Consider the following 21,905-nt stretch of genomic DNA (forward strand, 5'->3'; position numbering starts at 1 on the left):
TATCAAGTACATTTCCTCCTATTCTAGTATTGCCATTTTTGTCGTCGTCGTCGTCGTCGTCGTTGGTTCACCCGGAAGATAAACCCGCAATATGTATTCTCAACATTTCACTGAAATTGATTTGATGCCACTAGATTGAAGTCCCATCCTCGTCGTACTCCCCCACTCCTTCAAATTCCTTAGTGGGCTTCTTCTTCCTTGCTGCTCCGTCAACAGGGGAAAACATGGGAAATCAGCAGTCATCCAGTTTCACTTTTCGAGATGAAATGAGAATGGGGTTTTTACCAACCAGCTGCTCGGATCACGGTGGGGCTCATTTTGGAAATGATTTAAATAGTTTAAAAAATTGAAATTTTTGTTGCGAAGTATTTTATTTTAAACAAAACTAAAAAAACATGGAAACATACTCAGAATCAACTTAACGGATTTTATCCATACTTGACAGATTTTGAGACTCGTATCGATCTTCTTTTTAAAAAAATTCAAATGAAATACTGATTAAAACAATTTAATCATATTTTTTATTTCTATCACAAAATAACATATTGCAAAAACATTATTAACATTTAGAAAGGGCTAAACAATTGAGATTTAAAATGCATAATTGCAATCCAAAAGTTTTATGTATGAATCTGTCAGTTAAAAATATGAACTTTATGACATACATTTCGTTGTAAAAAAATCTCATCGCTTCATCTTGGCATGAAAATAATTTAAAAAATATATACAAAATGAAAAATGGTACGGATTTCCCGCAACTGACAATTTGTACCATCGCCTAGTCAAAACATCTAAAATAAAGTTTGTTTTGGCCTTATTGAGAAAAATGCAATCAGAAATATTTAAAAATTTGGTATTTTTATAACGTTTAAAAACTTTTTGTCTTGAGTAACATCAACAGCTTATAAAATTACATATTATTGTGAAGACAGTTTTTGCTTGTGTAAAAATGCAAAACAAACAGAAAAATTTATCCAGTATAAAATTAGTTTGAACTTTTTTTTCAGAATATTTTCGGATTTTTATTTAAGAAAATCTTATTTATGAAGAATATAGTTTTTAATTCCCTCATTTTTTTTCGAGTATTATATATTTTTTTGTTTTGATGAAACATTGTACATTTCCAATGTAGAAAGAAAACATTTACCCGAGCAGACGGTAATAACAAAAATTAACAAATCTAGATTAAATTTTCAAAACAACCTATCCCTCATGGGTTTCCTATGCAGAAAGGGCCTTTTGAAAATTTAATCGAGAAATACTGTTAAAATAAGAGAAAGTGTTATGGAATCTTCTTGAAAAATCCACTTTTGCATAACCCGCATAAACGAGAACCTTAAAATAACTTTGTGTTAAATGGTTTTCTCACCATTTCAAAGATCGTAACCACTATTTGAAAAATGGTAGGAAAACCTTAAAAATACCATATCGGAAATGGTACCCTACCATTTTTCATAAAGTTCGACCATCTGAATTGAGGGTGGTTAGCAACGGTAACCTTAAAAATCCCCGAACAACGTTTCGTCAAATTACCATTTGTGTAATGGTAAAAATAAAGTTAATTTTCGCGTAAAAGCGACCTTTTTTCCCCGGTTTTTACTGTTTCAGAAATGGTTTTTAAATGGTATTTTAAGGTTTTTCTTAAAAAATTTAACCTTGCGTCTACTATTTTAGAAAGGGTTTGTAAATGGTTTTTTAGGGTTTTTCTTGCTATTTTTACCTATCACTACTATTTTGGAAATAGTTTTCATATGGTTATTTAAGGTTTATCCTACATTTTTTCCCAGTTTCACTATTTGAGAAATAGTTTTTAAATGGTAAATTGAAGTTTATCATACAAATTCACTACTTTAGAAATAGTTTTGAAATGATTTTTAAAAGTTTTTCTTACATTTTTTACCTACCTATTTTTTACAGCATTGTTCACTTTTTGACGGATGGTTCACAACAATAATATTTTAACTTTAGCGGCGATGTCGATTCTGTTTAGTTGATCATACTGCCAAAATCGTCCAAACCTGAAAAAGTAAGAAGAAAAAAATCACAAAGTATCAAGTTGAATATAATATTCAAACAAATATCATATGTACTTATCTGATTATTCAGATTGCTTGATGCCAATCGTTTGTTTGCTTGGTCGCATCCTCGGCGGAACAATATTGTCGGCCGGCTGCCGGCAAAATCTCTTTTGATTACCGATCGAGTTCTCCAGCACCAGCTGTTCCGTTTTTATCAAGTTCTCCACGGCGCTGAAATGATCAACAAGAAAAATATAAACAAAGTATTTTGTAAATCAAATGATTTGTTTGAAAATTATACCTGCGCACAAAACGTAAACAACAACCAGCCGCACAAACGATTCACATCAGACTGTTTTTGCCTGCGCACTGCGCAGTGCGCTTGCCTGCAAAAGAGCAGGTAACGGAGCGTAGCGAGAGAAGAGAAAAGAGAGAGCGCGCAAGGCAAATTCAATTTTGCGTTGAATCTAAAATGTTGTTAACTACTAAATTGATTTAGAAGTACAAATATTGCCTAAAGAATTGAAATTAATAAACCATAATTTAAGACATGAGATTTTGCAATCTGCATTCAAAGAATGGCGAGCCCTTGCGTTTGTGAAAGTTGCGCTTCCTTTGATGGTTGGTGTAAATTATACGAAACCAAGAATAACGGAGGTTCTGAAACTCAATTTCGTAGGGGTAAACGCCCTATTTGTATAAAATATCACACTACACCTCCACATCATCGATTCCGTTGATGCTAGAGAACCGAACCGTAATTCCGCTGGTCAATCTAACCGATCTGACACTGTGCAATCAGCAGCTCTAAAGGGGTGCCTTTGCGAATATCGTCTTTCGATGGCAGAAAGTAGTCCTAACGAATTTACTAACTTCCGCTCATCACACTCGGAACATTCCGTCATCTGGGGCGAATCGGGACTAGAGTCGGGACCCAGCGCTGCCATAGTGATACAATCACTTGCGAAAACACCGCTGTTATTCAAAAAACGCGAGTCCAAGGCGAAACAGCTGAAACACTTACCACCGGATACTGCGACTTAATCTCGCCGGCTTCTTTTCATCCACCTCGTTCTCTTCACTACGGCGACATTCAAATCGTCATCATCCTTTGTGTCTTCCACTTGAATGATCTCGTACAGATCGAGGCAGAAAAAAGTCCTCATGTCGGTGATCTGCAGCAGAACACGACGCGAAACGTCCAGATTGAACATCAGTCCACCTTGGTACTCGTCAGCGGCGCTCACATTACCCCATTCAGATTTCCAGCCGGTTCTGCGGAATGAGCTTCGGCGCGGACGGATCAAAGTTCTTCCGCCCCATCTCTATAATCTTCAACACTTTCATAATTCGCTGGAAGAAAATGTTGTAGAACTGGATGTGTGCAGACATCTGCTAGTTCCGTTTGTACATGAACCAGATAGTGAACGTGTGTACGTCATTGGCGCGATCAACCCGCCGACGCTCGCCGCGCACCGCCATAATCCTTCTTGTTGACCTTGTCCATCTCCTGCTCCTTCAAGTCCATTATGCCGTTGATCAAATCTACACAGAATCGGAATCGCTCCTCGACGTCACACACCAACCGCTCAAAGATGGCCATAATCGTCTTCACGTTGCCCTCGCCAAGATCGCCAACATTTCCGCCAGCACCTTCTTCAAGTTCTCCCGACCGACCTCGTCACCCAGATCATACAATCTCTAGCAGCACCTGCATCATTGACTGGAAGTACATCTTCTGTAACATGTCCCTCGTCATCGATGGATCGTACGCCAGCTGCCGGATGTACTTGCACAGCGTCGGCGTGTCCGCAAAGCTGCAACATAGCCACGTTATTATAATAATTTAGATAAATTCTCTGAAAAACTCACGTCTTGATGTAGTTGCCAAACGCCGTCAGATCCACCATGTACGCGTCCAGCTCGTACGAATCGGTGTGCTGGAGGATCTTGAGCAGCGCCTGCCAGCAGATTGCCGTCTCGATGGTGAGGTTCTTCAGCGGGATCGTTTTGTCCTCCTCGCGCAGCCCGAGCATCGTGGTGGCGTCGTTGAGGCCGTATTTACTGCGAGAAAATTGCTTACTTAAACAAAACCTACCTTTTACAAAAGTTTTGAGATACTCACGTAAAGATCTCCCCCAGCGCAAGCTTGGCCGTCTTCGCGAACCGCTCCATCTCCTTCTCGTCCGCGTCGATTTTGAGCGCCTTCACGAACGCCACATCATAGAGCTATCTAAGCCCGATCTCACGCACACTAGCTTACCATTTGTTTTTGCTGGCGGGTACAAATTTTAACCTAAAAACCCTTCGTGTACAAACACGCAATACATGCGCACGTAGATAGCTCTATTCTTCTGGTACGACTCGAACCACTGCGGAATGAGCACTATTTTGACAAACCGCTGGGCCACTATGTACTGCTTGACCGGGTAGCTGCTTATCTGGATGTACGTGTGCCGCCGGACGCGTTCGTCAACGTCCCAGACGCGCTTGAGGATGTACGGAATTGTCCGGTAGTTGCGACCCAGCGACGTTATGACCGCTTGGCGGAAAATCGGCAACACGTCCGACTCTATTTCAAAACAACATCTCAATCTGAACCAGCAAATTCTCTAACGTCGATTCCTTCTTCTCGTAGAACTCCCGGACAACACAAAGCAACGTCGAAAGGATCGCAAAGACGCAAAGACGATCACGCAAGACAGCTGAAGCAACGAATTCGTTGAGATGACCTAGCAATTGACCAAATCAGCCAGAAATCGAAGCGCGTACCGGGTCGCCTCCTCCTCCGTCCTCCAGATACTCCTCTTCGTGCTCGTCAGCCCCACAAACATCGAGTAGATCGAACACTTTTCCGGCTTCTTTATCGGAAAAAATCCGCAAAATCTTTTTCCGGAAGTTGCCCAAATCCGACTACAGCACCGAAACCGAACCCTCCAAGTTAGATTCCAAAGAGGTGCTATTTTTGCCCACCCTCAAGATCAACGCCTTCATCTCCTGTTCCTCGAGCACCCGGCGGAGTTACGGGATCGCTCTGGAACGAAATCAACAAAAACAAAAACTTTGTATCTGGCACCACACTCACCGAAAACTCTCGCCGTAACGAGGTTAAACTTACTTCGCGCGGCGACGATTCATGGCTCCTATTCGAGAGAGCACTTCCCGGACGCGAAACAACCAAATGCACGACGGAACGAACCGGATTCAAACGATAATACGCGCACCAGCAAAAAAAATCTTTCCGCAACTAGACGGATTTGTTTTGTTTTGATCGCCTGCTGCGATTTCGACGCCAACATTTCAAAAAGCATCATGTACAAACCATGCGTTTTGAGAAAAACGCATTTCAAGAGTTTTTTTTGAAAAGGTCCTATAAACAAAATTTTAAATTTTTGCTTTTTGGGTGTTTTTAGAACCGCCTTGAGTTAGGGGTATTCATAAACACCCAAAAAGCAAAAAGTGAAAATTTTGTTTATAGGACCTTTTCAAAAAAAACTCGAGATTTGAATGTTGAACATCCATTTTCAATTCCCATTTTAATATAAAAGCAAAATGAGATGTTCTAATGATAACAAACGATGAAAAACGTTGCTTTTATTGATACTTGATCATCCAATTCAATAAAACATTATTTCCGTAATTTTATTTGAGAAAAACAAACACAACTTCTTTTGAAATCACCAACGTCTATATCACCCTGCTGTCATTTAGGGGGACGCTTTGTTATGATTCGTTTTTCTTCGCCGAATGTACATGGCGCTTTGTTCATGTAGCTTTTTTTTCGTCACGAGGTTCATGTAGTCTTTTGTTTGACAGGTTGACAGGGCTATATAAACAGGAACTGCTGATGGCAGAGATTTTGTTTATGATACTTTATTTAAAATCATGATTAAACAGACTTTACTGAAGTAACTTTTGCTCATTGTTGGTGGAGAGGTAGCTTATTACGAGCAAGGGGATGGAAACTCTTAGAGCTATAATTATTATGTTGACCAGTATATCAAAATATATGTTAGTATACTTATAATTTCCTTTACATATCGCCAGTATACTTACCAATATACTAAGAGTATCTTAATATACTAACAGTTTATTGCTTTTCGGTTAGTATACTAACAAGTATACTGGAATATCGTTAGTATACTTAGTATTATTAGAGTTTCCAGCCCCGAGTACTTTTAGAATATGCAATAACTCAGAAAGTGTCAAAATGTACATGATGCCTTTTGAAATGTTACCGTCGATTTGACCGTCTTCAAATTAGTAATCAATTTAGGGTAGTGTACACACAAATAGCGCACGGCATATATCTAGATAAGATGTGTGAGAATGAAACCCAGTCAAGAATATGCTGGCAGAGATGATTCTGCCAGAATCCTGCTAGAATTCTGATACAATATCCAGCTCTTTTATATTTTGCCAGAATTCTTCTAGAACACCGTGACTGGGCAGAAGAAGGAATATTAAAATGACAGCTAGAAGTTCAAGAACTGTCAAGGATGGAAGGGAAGAAAAAGAAAAGGGACAAGAAAAGTGGATTAAATTTTTGTTTACCGCATTTAAGTTTACGCGCTGCGTAAGTTTGTTTTTTTTAATCACCTCAACCTGAACGTTTGATCGAAGTGTCGTCGTGTTTGTTTTGCCCGTTTTGTCCGGCATTTCCCTTCCCAGCAGTGATAAATTCACCAGTCCCGGCCTGGCTGTTATTGCCACCGATCCCGCACTCGCAGTGCCACCCATCAGCTTGCCATCATCGACATGTAGGTACTGATCCAGTCCGATGGCTTAACCGACGTGCTGTGCAATTATCGACTCCGGCAAATGCTGCAGATGCTGTTCTTAATCCGCAATGATCTGGGCCTGAGCTGCTTGGTGAATTCGAAACGGGCGACCCATTGCACATTTCCATGGCGTTTAACACCAAATCGAGACAATGCGTGCGGATCGTCAGTTCCGACTTAGACCTCAGTTTGTCAATGTCTTCTGGGTGAGTGGTGGTGAACCGCCTCGAACGGCCTACAGTCATCCCACATATTCGGAACACCCACAAATTCGGAACACTTTTGTCGTAATTTGTCAATAGAATGCAAAATGCAACTTTTCTGCCGACCCTGCTATTTTTAGGGCCTTTATTTGGACACTCTCTTGCTATTTCACCAGTAAAAGTAATACGTTTTAAACAAAAACTGCATTTCCAGACTATTTTATCCAGAGCACCAAAACACTGCCTCCAAATTGCCTGTTCCATAATTGTGGGATGTTATTGTGTCTCCCACAATTGTGGAACACCTGAATTTAACTGGTATTTTTACAAAAAAGTTATCAGACCATTCAGAAAACATTACTAAGCATGAGTTTTATTGGTTTCATAGTGCAAAGTCATTATTTTTTAAAAATATGTACTCCTGGAAAGAAAAAAAAAGTTTGTTTACATCGTAAGAAAAAAGTGTTCCGAATTTGTGGATTTCAAGGGTCAATGTTTTTCTTTGAAAACTTGATACAGTCATCCCACATATTCGGAACACCCACAAATTCGGAACACTTTTGTCGTAATTTGTCAATAGAATGCAAAATGCAACTTTTCTGCCGACCCTGCTATTTTTAGGGCCTTTATTTGGACACTCTCTTGCTATTTCACCAGTAAAAGTAATACGTTTTAAACAAAAACTGCATTTCCAGACTATTTTATCCAGAGCACCAAAACACTGCCTCCAAATTGCCTGTTCCATAATTGTGGGATGTTATTGTGTCTCCCACAATTGTGGAACACCTGAATTTAACTGGTATTTTTACAAAAAAGTTATCAGACCATTCAGAAAACATTACTAAGCATGAGTTTTATTGGTTTCATAGTGCAAAGTCATTATTTTTTAAAAATATGTACTCCTGGAAAGAAAAAAAAAGTTTGTTTACATCGTAAGAAAAAAGTGTTCCGAATTTGTGGATTTCAAGGGTCAATGTTTTTCTTTGAAAACTTGATATAAAACGTAAAAATGTACTGCCGGTCTATACATCAATCGAAAGATCGCAAGAAAAGCTTTCACATGAAGGTAAAAGCAAATCATTATGTTCAATTATCGATTTTATATGATTTGTTGAACATTGGCCGATCTGTAAACTGTTCCGAATATGAGGGATGACTGTATAAAACGTAAAAATGTACTGCCAGTCTATACATCAATCGAAAGATCGCAAGAAAAGCTTTCACATGAAGGTAAAAGCAAATCATTATGTTCAATTATCGATTTTATATGATTTGTTGAACATTGGCCGATCTGTAAACTGTTCCGAATATGAGGGATGACTGTATAGTCTCCTCGTTGGAGTTTATTACAGGGAAATAGACCTTCCAAGAGAAAAATCATAATTTTTCATTTAGGTCTATTGTTAAACAGTATATTATCCATTGAAAGTCGTTCTACGACCTTAATGAAGATTACAAATCTTGCCAAACCTGTTAAATTTTCTTAAATTTCGCTTTGGATGGAAATGCTTTTGCAAATCTGGAGCAACATTTGAAAGGGGCGGTACGACATTGCTCTTACGGATTGTTGTAAATCATTTAAACTTTAGCATAACTTTATGTTTTAAGGTAACAATTTCAGCAAACTTCCGCAAATAGTTTTTAAAGTTATGAAGAAATTTTTGAATCATTACAAACTTTTTAATAACCTCAATAATTATGGTGACCATTTGACAAATAGTCATCAAGGTCCGCAATTTGAACCATTTGAACTTTAAAATTACCTTATGATTTAGGGTAACCATTTGAGAAAACATCCGCAAATAATTTTTTAAAGTAATCACGAAAATTGTTGACCATTATGAACATTAAAATAACTCTATTACGTATGGTAACCATTTAACAAATAGTTGTCGAGGTCCGCCAAATAACATTATTACAAATGGTGACCATATTTCATAAGGTTTTTTTAAGTTCCACACTGCAATCGATATAGTTTTCGTTTATCCGGGAAGGGTTCAATAACAGTTTATGTTATCATAACAAAATTTGTTATTGGCTTGATTTTGGTTGAAAGCCAAAACAACTTTGGAATAACATTTTTTTTTGTTATGGAAGAATACCTCCAACTGTTATTGGGATGAAAAAATAATAACAAAGATTTGTTCGAAGAATAACTTAAAATGATATTAGTCTGTTATTACAATAACAATCCAATAACTAAAAAATCATAACGATGAATAACAAATCTTGTTATAAATAACGTAAAATGTTATTGGCATAGTATTATGAAATATCAAAAAAAATATTCCTAAGTTATTTCCGTCTGCTTGGGTATCACACAAAATTTGCACGTGAATATTAAAAACTCCAAATCTTAAAACAAATTGATCGTTTTGGTGTCTTAAGCAAAGTTGTAGGTTATAATTTGGACTTCTTAGAAAAAATAGTTTCACAGGAAAAAAAATCCAATTTGTTTGTTTCACATTTAATTTCAAGTTATGTTCCCAGTATTTTTTTTTTAATTTTCGATATTTATATGTTTGGGGAAATTCAACTTTTGTGCTTGAGTTTCCCAGTATTTTTTAAATTTTCGATATTTATATACTTTTGTGCTTGAGTTTAGGATGGGGCAAAATCTGGTACTGGAGTAATAAATTTTTGAAAAAAATATTATGATTTTTCGAAAAAAATTACAAAAAGTCATACAAAATTTCAAAATTTATTTCAGACTCAAAATTAAATTTGCAAGTGCAATTCACATCAATTTTTTATGAATAGCGCCGTTTTCTAGTAATATGAAAACTTAAATTTTTGAAAATTGTTTTTTTTTTGAAAATTAATTATTCACAATTTAAATTTAAGAAAATTTTAGGGTTGGAAGTGTAACTTTTTTTATTTGATTTTGCTAATGTTGATAAAAATGTAATTTTTTGACTGTGTTTTTCACTGATATTTTCTTTATCAAATGTACAATAAGTATACAGTAATTTTTGTATTGTCCCAGACTATGCCTCTGTGCATTTTTAAACAATTCAAATGATAATGGTTTCATTCTAGAGTAAAAAAATGTGAAAAACATGAAAAAAGTGGCTTTTTAAACAAAAGAAAAAAATATTAAGACAAAATATAAAGGTGGTAGTATTAGCCACACACTATCAGAAATAAACATGAACTAAACAAGATAAAAGTTAATATAAATCATAAAAATGAAACAAGAAAAACATAAAATAAGAAAAGAATGTGTTTTATAGAACAAAAATTACTCAAAATAACCTTGTTCAGGAAAAAATAAAAAAAAATCGAAAAACTAATTTAGGCAGTTGAGCGTTAACAAAACTAGCCCTCATTATCCGACTAACGATATCTCGGAAAAGATTTGTTCGACTTTTATTGTTTAAAAATGAACCTAACCCAATATTTCAGATAAGTTAAATCTTTGTTTTGAATGTTTAAAAAAATGAGGACTGTTTCTAAAGTTTGAAAGTCAATTTTATTGATTACCGTCAGTGGGGGTGACTATGGGTCAAAAAACGATACACCTCTCGTAATTTCTTTATAACAAAAACAATTTAAATAACATCGAAAATCTTTCAACGTAGATTTGTTCTTAAATAGTTTACTAATTTTTTTCCAAAATATGGTGGATTTTGATGAACACTACCTTAAATGCCAATAGTTTGAAAATTGACAAATGAAACTAAAATGATGCTCCAATACAACGATAACAACAAGTCATCCAACAGTGTTTTTTGTTCGAAAGAACCATATTGACATGCTACAATGTTTGAAGTGGAGATTTTCAAACATTTTGGTAGTTTTCGAGCAATTCCAACAAAAATATTAGAAAAATATTTTTTCGAGAGGTCATTTTTGGCCAAAAACGTACCTCAACTTTAGACAGCTGCCAAAATAACAGGATTTGTTCTAGGAACGAGATTTTTCAAGCGAAGTATTCTTAAGATGTCCCCTACACAAGCCTTTAAACAGAGTTCAGTTTCATTGAGAAGAATCTGAGAAATGTTAAAATCCGTACAAAATCACTTTGACCCAATCTCACCCCCCAGATCCAATGTCACCCCCACTGACGGTACAGCAGAAAATTTCACAATATTTAATAGTTTAAATTTGAAAAAAGTACTGATTATTTTTGACATATTGTTAGTTGAAAACTGAGAGCAAATTAGATGACAATAGAAAATTAAAGTATTCGGTTTGAAACAATAATTTAACTTTGCAATAATTGCATTTTTCTAAAATTTCAGCCTAAAGGCTAAAGGCTATAAATCGAAAAAATAGGTTATTTCGGATTGTGAATTTAATTGTTCTTCTAAAAATAAATTGTAAAACTGTAGGTCCATTTGAAAAATTGTTTCTTTGGTATTAGACTTAACACTATCTAACTATAGCGCAAAATTTAAAAAATAAATAAATGCTTATGTGCCATTTTTAAATATTATTCTGAAATTCATTTTACATTTATATTTTTTTTAAAGGTTTTTAATTATTAGTATTAAAAATGTTTGTGTTTTAGTTTAATTATCCTATCTTTACGCAGGTTTTTTTTTAAAATAAATTATTTTTAAAATAATCTCCAAAAAAAGCCCACCGTGATCTGCACTGTCATTCCCTGGTTGGCATGCTCGCGCGTCAATCAAATCGATTGCGGAAGAGAGAGCAAAACCGCTCACACTCGCGAGCCGAGCCTTCTCGATTTCCTCCGGGCGATGAAAAAGAATAACGATTATATTCACCAGAGGAGCAGCAAGAAGAAGGGAAGAAGAAGTGTGTTTCGCGCTGCTGCCAGTATGATATCCGAGAGACCTCAATATATAATATGAAGGAAGTTCCTCCCTCCCCTCTCACTCTTACGATACGTACACACAGGGACATTCCACGGTTTTGTACAAACATATTTAGAAATTCAAATGGCTTTCAAGAGTTTCATCTCCGTCGGTCGTCTGCGCTGTCATCTCTTCCTGCGATACACTGGCAACACTGGAAAAGGGAAAAATGGCCCACGTGACACACCTTCGTCTCAACTGCGATATATTACTAAGTTCGGTTATTATGGAAATGTGCACAAACACATTTGTTAGATTCAACAAGCTGTCAAGTGGATATGATCCTGGAACAGGATATTTCGATTTTAAGGAAAAAAAATATTCATGATTTTAGAATTATTACAAAACATGTTAAAATGAATTAATTATATTGCAGAATAAAAAAGAGTTAATTTTCTTTAACTTTTAATATCAAGTTAGATGCCATGAATGAAGAATAACTGCTTTGACAATCCTTGTAGATTTTGATATTTAATAAATGTGAAGCACTTTTACCATCTTTGAAATCTTTCCATTTGTAAACTTTTACTGCCGGAATTATTGAAACATAAAGATAAAATAATTTACATCTTCAGGTAGTCTTGCGTTTTCTCAACAATCAGTAATTTTAAGCTTTTAACCTTAGTTCGTCTGTCGTCTTGGCAAAGTCTCTTCTAATGTATACCAACTTTCTGTACTTTGAGTTAGAATCTCATCTCGTGCGCTCAAATGGCTTAACCTTTCTCCTACTTTCATCGTTCGTTGTTTTGTCACATGTCGTTACTTCGTTTGGTGTACATAACTTGTATTTTGCTGTATATATCAAATTGTGTTTAGTCTTACTGCCGAATATTTTGGTTTAGAAAAATTCAGTCAAATTTCCCCCAACACCAACTGGGGTTTACCAAACTGTCGCCAAACTGTGTAATTTAACGTCTTTTAAGGTATATTTCATTCTATGTTTTCTTTTTGGTCTTGTTACTTTTTCGTTTCATATATTTTTTTCAGAACATTCACACATACACGCTAACGTTGAACCACCGCAATCTCTCACGCCCACCCCCCTCGATGTCACCGTCCAATTTACTAATATAAACTTTTCTTCTTATCTTCCCACCCCCTCCCTTTATCTTTGCGTTTTTCTTTTTCTCAAAAAAACATTGTGTGTCACACCTTGGTGGTGGCGTCGATTAGATACGGTACGACGATGAGGACGAGGATGAAGGTCCCCAGCCGGACTCCACACTCGAGCAGGGAGTGCCGATCCCTGTTCGAATGCAGGGCAGCTTCCCTCCGGAATTGGCCTCCACGCCTCTCGAGGATATTGACGCTTTTTACTCAAACATTAAGGTAAGCGCTGCTTTGCTGTGTTACATGGCGAGCTGGTAGATTTCGGGTCCTGTGCAGTGTTGTTGGAAATCAGTCAGGTAAAATGTATTAAATAAAAATGAGGTTTTATATTTTATTTTAGATTTTTTTTTTAATCAAATTTTAGCATTTCAAATAGCTGATTGAGATCTTATTCCGTAAGTGCAACCATTTTATAAATTCCAATGTGAAACTATCTATTTTATTAAATGTGATAAGTAGTAAACATTTCATCACCAAAAATAACAGTACTGATAAGTACTTTTCAGCATCCATTTGAGTGCTGTGAAGTTCAACTTTTACAATTGCTGTATCGAAAAGAAAAAAAATTGCGCATAAATCGAGCCCAAACAAATAATCATAAAGCTCGTAATGATTGATTTTGATTGAATCATGTTTGGCCAATCCAAATTTCAGTTTTTGTTTCCCTCCCTTCAAAATTTCCCTAATATAAAAAGTTAAAAAAAATACCTGTGAAAAAATCTGAAAATCACCTTAATTATTTAATTTTCAATGCAGTACTTAACCAAAATAGGTTTATGATAACGAGAAGGTACGAAGTTTAAAAGACTTTTTTGGATTTTGGAGAATTTATCTTTTAATGCAAATCATGAACGAATTTTGTTTTGTAGTTTATTGAAAATTGTTTAAGTATAGGATCGGATTGATTTCATTGAATTTTTCGCATAAACGGAGCCAAACAAAAAAAAAGTTTATCTTGAACAGAAAACTCTTAAGGATTGATTTGATTAATTCATGTTGTAATTAATTAAAATTTTAAAGAATCTTTCGAAATTAAAAAATTCTTCCATAAACAATCTATCCAATACAGAAGCTTTAAAATATTGTTATACAGCAATTCCATTTGAAAAAAGCCTAAACCGAAAAAAAAGTTCTCCGATCGGGCTCAAAATTTTGCTTGGGGTTCCTTGGCCAAAATAATTCGACCCGTATTTTTTTGTTTGGCCATTAGGGTGACCTACGCCGTGTTAGGGTGGTCTGAAAAATGGAAATTTTCGTCATTTTTCGCAAAAACCTCTTTTTTCGAAAAATCATATCTCCGCGCCATTTCATCCGATTTTAGCTGCCTTAGACACAAAAAAATGGTAATAAGTTTCGCTATTTGGGAAAAATAGTAAGAAGTTCAAAAATCCAGCTTACCATTTGAAAAAGTCGCATGAAAACTTAAAATGGCGTTTTGACCGTGTCTGGACCAAAGAGCCTATGTCTGAAAATATTTTTATCGGATTCCTCGGAAAATTTCACATGACATATCAAAAATTGGCAATGTCGAACCGTACGTTTCGGAGATATGATTTTATGAAAATAAAAACTGAGTTTTTCGACGTGCCACGCGCAAAAACGGGAAAATGACGAAATCGGCAAAAAGTCAACTTTTTTCACTAAAACTGCGATAACTTTAAAATTTCAGCGATGACCTATAGATGTTATGGTACCAAAAGTTGCGTCTTTCAATTACACAAATTATGATACCCAATTTTGATTTTTCGGTTTAGGCTCTTTTCAAATGGAATTGCTGTATATAAACATTCGTAAAAGTATAACAAAAAGTTCGATTTCAATTTATCATAACAAAATTATTTATACCTATAATGGCGTCATCCATAAAGGGGTGTACCCCATTTGGCATAATGGACATTTGGCATAACGGGTTTTCAAGATGGACGTTTGGCATAATTGGTCCAAGACATCAGGGACGTTTGGCATAATGGACATTTGGCATAATGGACGTTTGGCATAATTCGTTCAAAACCCATCAAGGACGTTTGGCATAATTTTTGTTAGCTTTTTTATGTTCTTATTTTTGTATTTATTTTTTGTAAAGAATAATAATTTATTGGTTTTTTTTTTCTTTTTTCTAAGCAGATAACTTTACTTTAAAAATGATTTTTGTTTTCAAGAAATCTAGTATCTTTGTCATTTTCTCCCAATAGATGTATTTTTTTTTCCTTTTTTTTCTTAATAAATCTTTAAAATGCAATTTTTCATAAATATAAAATGCATTTTTTTCATATATATATAATATTGAGATTTGTCTTCATTTGAAATATTTTGCAGCTAATTTTTTGTATTCAATTATTCCTTCTTTTATTTTAAATTCAACCTAACAAAGTGATGTAAGTTTTGCCAGTCTTTGAAATTTAGCAATAAAAAATTTATACTATTTACCCTTTCCCCTCCTTTTTCAAATTCAACCTAAAGAATGTATGTACATTTTGCTCTTATTTAACGAAATGCATTTAAATTTTTTAAAGCAATTTGCTCTTCTTTTATTTTAAAGCTAAAATGAGGTAAAATCTCTCAAAAAATGTGCAGTTTGTTTTTTTTCAAAATTTTGCAATCATTGTTTTTATGCATTTTTTTCTTCTTTAATATTCATCCTTAATAAGGGATGTACATTTTTTCTTTCTTTAAATATTTGACAAATGAGTTGTGAAATTTTCCCTTCTTTTATTTTAAATTCAACTTTTAGAAGGGAAAATCTCTAAAAACAATACTTTTCGAATATTTGACAATAAACTTCGATTATGAATTTTTTTATAAAATTTATATTTATTTATATAAAATTCAACTTATGGAAGGAAAAGTAAATTTAAAGATTCACATTTTGACACTCTTTAAATGTTTGACTATCGCAATATTTTTATGTTTTTCACCTACCTCTCTTAAAAATAACATTTAATCAGCATTTTTTTTAGGCAGTTGTCCCTTCTTTAAGATAAGTATTGAATAAATAAAAGAAGGGAAAATTCCATAAACAACTTTATTGCAAAAATTAAACCAACAGAGAAAAAATGTGCAGAAATTATATAAATGTTTAAAGATAACATCTATAAGAGAATTTCCCTTCTTCAAGTTAAATATAAAAAATTATGGGAAAATTGAATAAAAAAACTTAATTGCAAAATATTTAAAGAAAAGCAACATCGACATCCATTCACCCAAAATACAGGATCGAGAGTATAATTCCATCAAAATTTATAGAGAGCTCAATGCTAAACTCGATAGAATAATGGTACCAACTCACACCTGCAAAACAATTAATTTAATTAATTAATTGAAACAGTAAATCTGCAACAAGAGTCATACATCGAAATCTGACTACTCTTGTGTCACCAAGCTGCTGTGGCCAAGGCAGTTTAGTCATTGAGTTAGTCTATTATTAGTCTCTGGTTCAGTTCCCGTAGAGAACACTTTTCGTTTTGAAGGATGAACTTTTTCTTGAAAATGGACTCGAGGGCATAATTCTCTCGGTCATGTAGAACTGTGTTCTCTGTGTCAGTGAATCTTTCCGCTAGTCTCGTGTCGGATGAGTGCTGTCCAGTTCTGGGGTTTCTTTAGATTAAATTCGAAAAAGAAGGGAAAAATGTGAATATATTTAGAAATTTCCTTCTTCAAGTAAAATTTTGATCAATAGAAGGGAAAATTGCATTATAAAAGCTCAATTGTCGAAGATTTGAAGAGGTTTTTCTCATCATGAATTTCATATAAAAGAAGGGAAAATTTCATTTGAAAAATTACTCCTAATTACATTGAAAAGGGAAAAATCTTAAGCTAACAAGAGATATGTTAATTATTTAATAAAAATATCAAAATTTCATTGAAAAGATTTATTGTGAATTATTCAAAATGAAAAGAATTTACTATTAGGAAAAAATATAGAGATACCTAATTTTTTATAGAAAAAAATGATAATCTCTTAAAGTAATATAAAAAAGGTAAAAAATATACATTTTCATTCGTGAAAATGACAAATAATTAACTAAAAAAAACAAGCTAGTAATAATCATGCGAAACGTCAATTATGCCAAACGTCCATTATGCCAAACGTCCTTGATGGTTTTTGAACGAATTATGCCAAACGTCCATTATGCCAAATGTCCATTATGCCAAACGTCCCTGATGTCTTGGACCAATTATGCCAAACGTCCATTATGCCAAACGTCCATCTTGAAAACCCGTTATGCCAAATGTCCATTATGCCAAATGGGGTACACCCTCCATAAAGTATGTAACGCAAAAATCGGCCAAAATTTACCCCCCCCCCTCCCCCCTATGTCCCACTTTGTCACACAAAGTTGAACCCCCCCCCCCCCTCCCCCCCCTCAAAAACTACGTTACATTTTGCATTGTTTTCGATGGGATTTTTTATAGTTTTTATATCTTGAAACTCTCATAATTTTGGTATTTTTGTCAATTTTAATATGAAAAAAAAATAAGTTGTCTAAAGAATAAACATTGCGACATAGAAATACAGTTTTGTATCTTTTTAAAATTAGAAGACCTGGTATAACATTTTAGTATTACAAAATCTTGAAACTGTTTTTCACAGCTTTGTATTCAATACATTCAAACCATTTATAGCAGTTTTCTTACCCGAGCAGATGGAAAAACTTGGGAATAACATATTTTTTGTTTTATTGAAAATTAAAGAGGCTTTACATTATATGTTTTCGCCACAATAACATATTTTGATATTTGAAAATACTAGGCCAATAACATTTTTTGTTATTTATAACAAGTTTTGTTATTCGTCGTTATGATTTTTTTGTTATTGGATAATAACAGACTTATAACACTTTAAATTATTCCTCGAACAAATCTTTGTTATTCTTTTTTTTTATTTTAACAACTTATCCGATCATCCCAATAACAGTTGGAGGTATTCTTCAATAAATGTTATTTCAGAGTTGTTTTGGCTTTCAACCAATATCTGACCAATAATAAATTTTGTTATGATAAAATGCAAAGTATGGTTTTTCCAAGAATTTTTCATAACACTTTCTGTTATTTTAACAGTTTTTGTTGTTGAAATGGCATAAATTTAGTTATTACCGTCTGTTCGGGTATGAATTTGCAAAATATTGAAGTTCCAGCTGAAAAAAATGTGACTATATAATAAATTATATTGTGATACCGTCATCAGGAATGACATTGGGTCTGGGGGTGAGTTTGGGTCATTCAAAAATGCAGAAATTTGTATGACCAAATCCCATCCCCAGACCCAATGTCACCCCTGATGACTGTATTTCTGAATAATAGTAACCAAACAATTTTAGATAAGAGGATTCAATTTAATTGTGTACATTTCGAATTAATATAATGCAATCAGAAAAAAAACCTAGCGTGACGTCACAGTGTCGCAAATCCCCCCTCCCCCCTTCGTCACATCTTGTCACACCTACGGTAACCACCCCTCCCCCTAAGAGCGTACGTACTTTACGGATGACGCAATACTACACAACTAAAAAAAAAATACTTGAAACTTCATTTTCAACTGAGGAATCGAATACACCACTTTCCTAAAAATTGTACAATGAACAGGCATTTAAAATTGACAAACTAAAATATTGGTACCATTCAACAAAAACTCCAAACAAATCTTGAGCAAACAACCATTTGTCTTATTTCTAACCTGATTTTCAAAATCATGCTAATTTGCTTTTATTGAACCGTCATAAATTACAAATTGTTTCTAGACTCTATAAAAGCAATTGGACTTTACTTTTCGTAGGCTATAAAAACATGTTTTTTTTATTAAATTTTTACAGATCAGAAACCAATTTGCAAAGAAATACTAGTCAGTAAAAGAAAACCTTCTCTCAACAATAGTGCATCGTATACTGGTACCGGAGGCAAACCTCAAATACCCACACACGAAAACACAGACGTGAAGCTCATTTGGACCCAGAACGACGACGACGACAATCGCGGTATGGGGCTAAGGCTACTCCAGCCGTAACCAGCAGAACTGAGGGGATCCTCCTCTCACATTTTATCGATTGTTTTGCAGAGTTTTTCCTTTGGCTGGCCCGTCGTCGCCTTGTCGTCATCGGCGTCGTTGTTGCTCTTTATGTGTATGTGTATGTGTGTATGTGCCCACACGCTACACCAAAATGCTACAAAACCAGGGGAGAACTTGGGGCACGCTTTGTGGGACCACACGCCAATTCACGACATCCGAGGTCCTTTTTTGCAGCATTATTGCCTACGCTTTTCCTGGTGCAGGGGTGGGAAACTAATCCTAAAATTGAAACACTTGAAAAAAAAATATTTTATTTTTGTCTAGACTTATGTCAGGTTATTTTAGTCTTGAGAAATGTTAAATGAAATGAAAATAGTTTTATAGGATTCTAAAATCTTATTTTTTCCTCGAAATATCCCACCCCTGTTTCTCGGAAAGTAGGAAAAAGGTCTCTCCATGAGCATATTGTGGAATAATTCACATCAAATATTGATGCCATGTTGCTTCACAGCAGCAGCATAGAAGCAATACTTTCTCTTTTACTCTTGCACACACACACGTGGTGGTGTGGCGTCGCATTAGGCCCCCAGAAGTTGGTTTGACGTTTTTAGTGCCCAAACAAGACCAGCAGGAGCAGCACGTTCATTTCTTCTGCCCTGCCACATCTTCCGTTGATGTTTTATGCTCTACCCCTAGCTCTACCTTCGTATTAGTGACACACGCGAAAATAAGTGGCAACGAATGTATTAAGATGTCCACGAAGAGGGGTAAAGATTTACAAAAAAGTGTCCACGTGGTTTATGGATGGTATCATTGCTCAAAATTTGATTCTGCGTCGATAAGCATGATTCCAAAGTAATTTTTTGAATAGGTTCTATAAACATTTCAGAGACAACAGTTTATAGGACCCAACAAGTTTATCATAAATCTCGTAAATCATGTTTGGCCAATCAAATTTTCATTTTAAGTTTTTGTTTCCCTATCTTCAAAATATGACCAAAGGAAAAGGCTACAAAAAAATTACTTTTGAATATTGTAATTTCTACATAAAAAGCTTGTGAGCAATTCTCTACAAAATCGGTCTTTTTTCTTCAATTTTAATTTTTGTATTTTTTAATCCGACTGAAACTTTTTTGGTGCCTTCGGTATGCCCAAAGAAGCCATTTTGCATCATTAGTTTGTCCATATAATTTTCCATACAAATTTGGCAGCTGTCCATACAAAAATAATGTATGAAAACTCAAAAATCTGTATCTTTTGAAGGAAATTTTTGATCGATTTGGTGTCTTGGGCAAAGTTGTAGGTATGGATACGGACTACACTGGAAAAAAATTATACACGGTAAAGAAAATTTTGGTGACTTTTTATTTTTACTTTTATCACTAGAACTTGATTTGCAAAAAATACACTATTTTTATTTTTTGACATGTTTTAGAGGACATAAAATGCCAACTTTTCAGAAATTTCCAGGTTGTGCAAAAAATATTTGAGCGAGTTATGAATATTTTAATCAACACTGTTCTTTTTTTCAAAAAATCGAAAAATAGGTCGCAAAAATTTGTCAACCTAATTATTCGATGCAAAATCAAATTTTCAATCAAAAAGTATTTTAGTGAAATTTTGATAAAGTGCACCGTTTTCAAGTTAACTCCATTAACTTTTTTGAAAATAGTCGAAGTTTTTCGTTTTTTTAAATTAATGCCATGTGCACTTTTTGCCCACTTAAAAAAATTTTTTTTTGAAAGGCTGAGAAAATTTTCTGTATTTTGCTTTTTTGAACTTTGTTGATACGACCTTAAGTTGCTGAGATATTGCCATGCAAAGGTTAAAAAACAGGAAAATTTATGTTTTTTAAGTCTCACCCAAAAAAACTTCATTTTCTAATGTCGATATCTCAGCAACTAATGCTCGGATTTTCAATGTTATAGCATGAAATATCTGTGAAATTTTCCGATCTTTTCGAAAACAATATTTTCAGAGCTGTAGGTTAGCCTCAACCAGTCATTCAAATAACTCTCAAACATTTAAAATTCTTAATTTTTTTTAAATCATTTGATTCCCATATTGCCAACTATGAAAATTTGAGAATTTTCGAAAAAATGCGGTATTTTCTGAAAATTTGGAAAATTTACAAAAGGTAAACCTATTTTTTTAATATTATGTTATGAAATTTTTAGTATTTTACACTAAAAATTCTAGAAAAAAAGGCAAAAGCATACAAAATTTTGATTTTTTCGTTTGATACCCATATTGCAAATTTTGAAAAATTTAATATTTTCGATAAAATGTGATATTTTGCTGAAATTTAAGTGTTAAAAAAATGAAAAACATACAAACATATTTTTTTTGAAAAGATCGGAAAATTTCACGAATGTTTTAACATTGAAAATCGGACTGACATATCGACATTACAAAATGGTGGGTTGTTTTGGTGAGACTTAAAAAACATCAATTTTTGTGATTATTTTCCTTAAAGCGGTTGTATCTCAGCAACCTGAGGTTCAATCTTCAATGTCTCTTAGACAATTTAAAAGCAAATTTCTGAACATTAAAAAAAATAGTGCTAGAAATGGTCACTTATGGTCACTATTTTAAAAAATTGAAAAAACTGCAAATATTTCGCTAAAATCAAACTTTTGGTGGCTATATCTCGAAAACAGAGCCCTTTGTCAACAAATCTGTTAATTACTTTTCGATTGGAAGTTTAATTTTACATTAAAAAAATACATCAATTATTGTTTTGCATGAGAGCGATTCTCTACGAAATCGGTCTTTTTTCTTCAATTTTAATTTTTGTATTTTTTAATCCGACTGAAACTTTTTTGATGAATTCGGTATGCCCAAAGAAGCCATTTTGCATCATTAGTTTGTCCATATAATTTTCCATACAAATTTCGCAGCTCTCCATACAAAAATGATGTATGAAAATTCAAAAATCTGTATCTTTTGAAGGAATTTTTTGATCG

At 34.2% G+C, this 21,905-nt stretch overlaps 1 protein-coding gene and 1 pseudogene across 50 annotated transcripts in view; one reads left to right on the forward strand and one right to left on the reverse strand.

Moving 5' to 3' along the window:
• Window positions 1–21,905, forward strand: part of LOC120419138 (sodium channel protein para) — a 230,423-nt gene that overhangs the window by 93,944 nt on the left and 114,574 nt on the right. For all 50 annotated transcript variants that reach the window (XM_052707397.1, XM_052707398.1, XM_052707396.1 and 47 more), the window contains one exon: window positions 12,999–13,154. In XM_052707397.1, the coding sequence (XP_052563357.1) occupies window positions 12,999–13,154 (156 nt within the window). The remainder of the gene's footprint in view (window positions 1–12,998; window positions 13,155–21,905) is intronic.
• On the reverse strand, window positions 1,366–5,442 carry LOC128092782 (uncharacterized; annotated as a pseudogene).

Source organism: Culex pipiens, chromosome 2 (genome assembly GCF_016801865.2).
Source record: "Culex pipiens pallens isolate TS chromosome 2, TS_CPP_V2, whole genome shotgun sequence".
In the NCBI taxonomy this organism is placed as follows: Eukaryota; Metazoa; Arthropoda; class Insecta; order Diptera; family Culicidae; genus Culex; species Culex pipiens.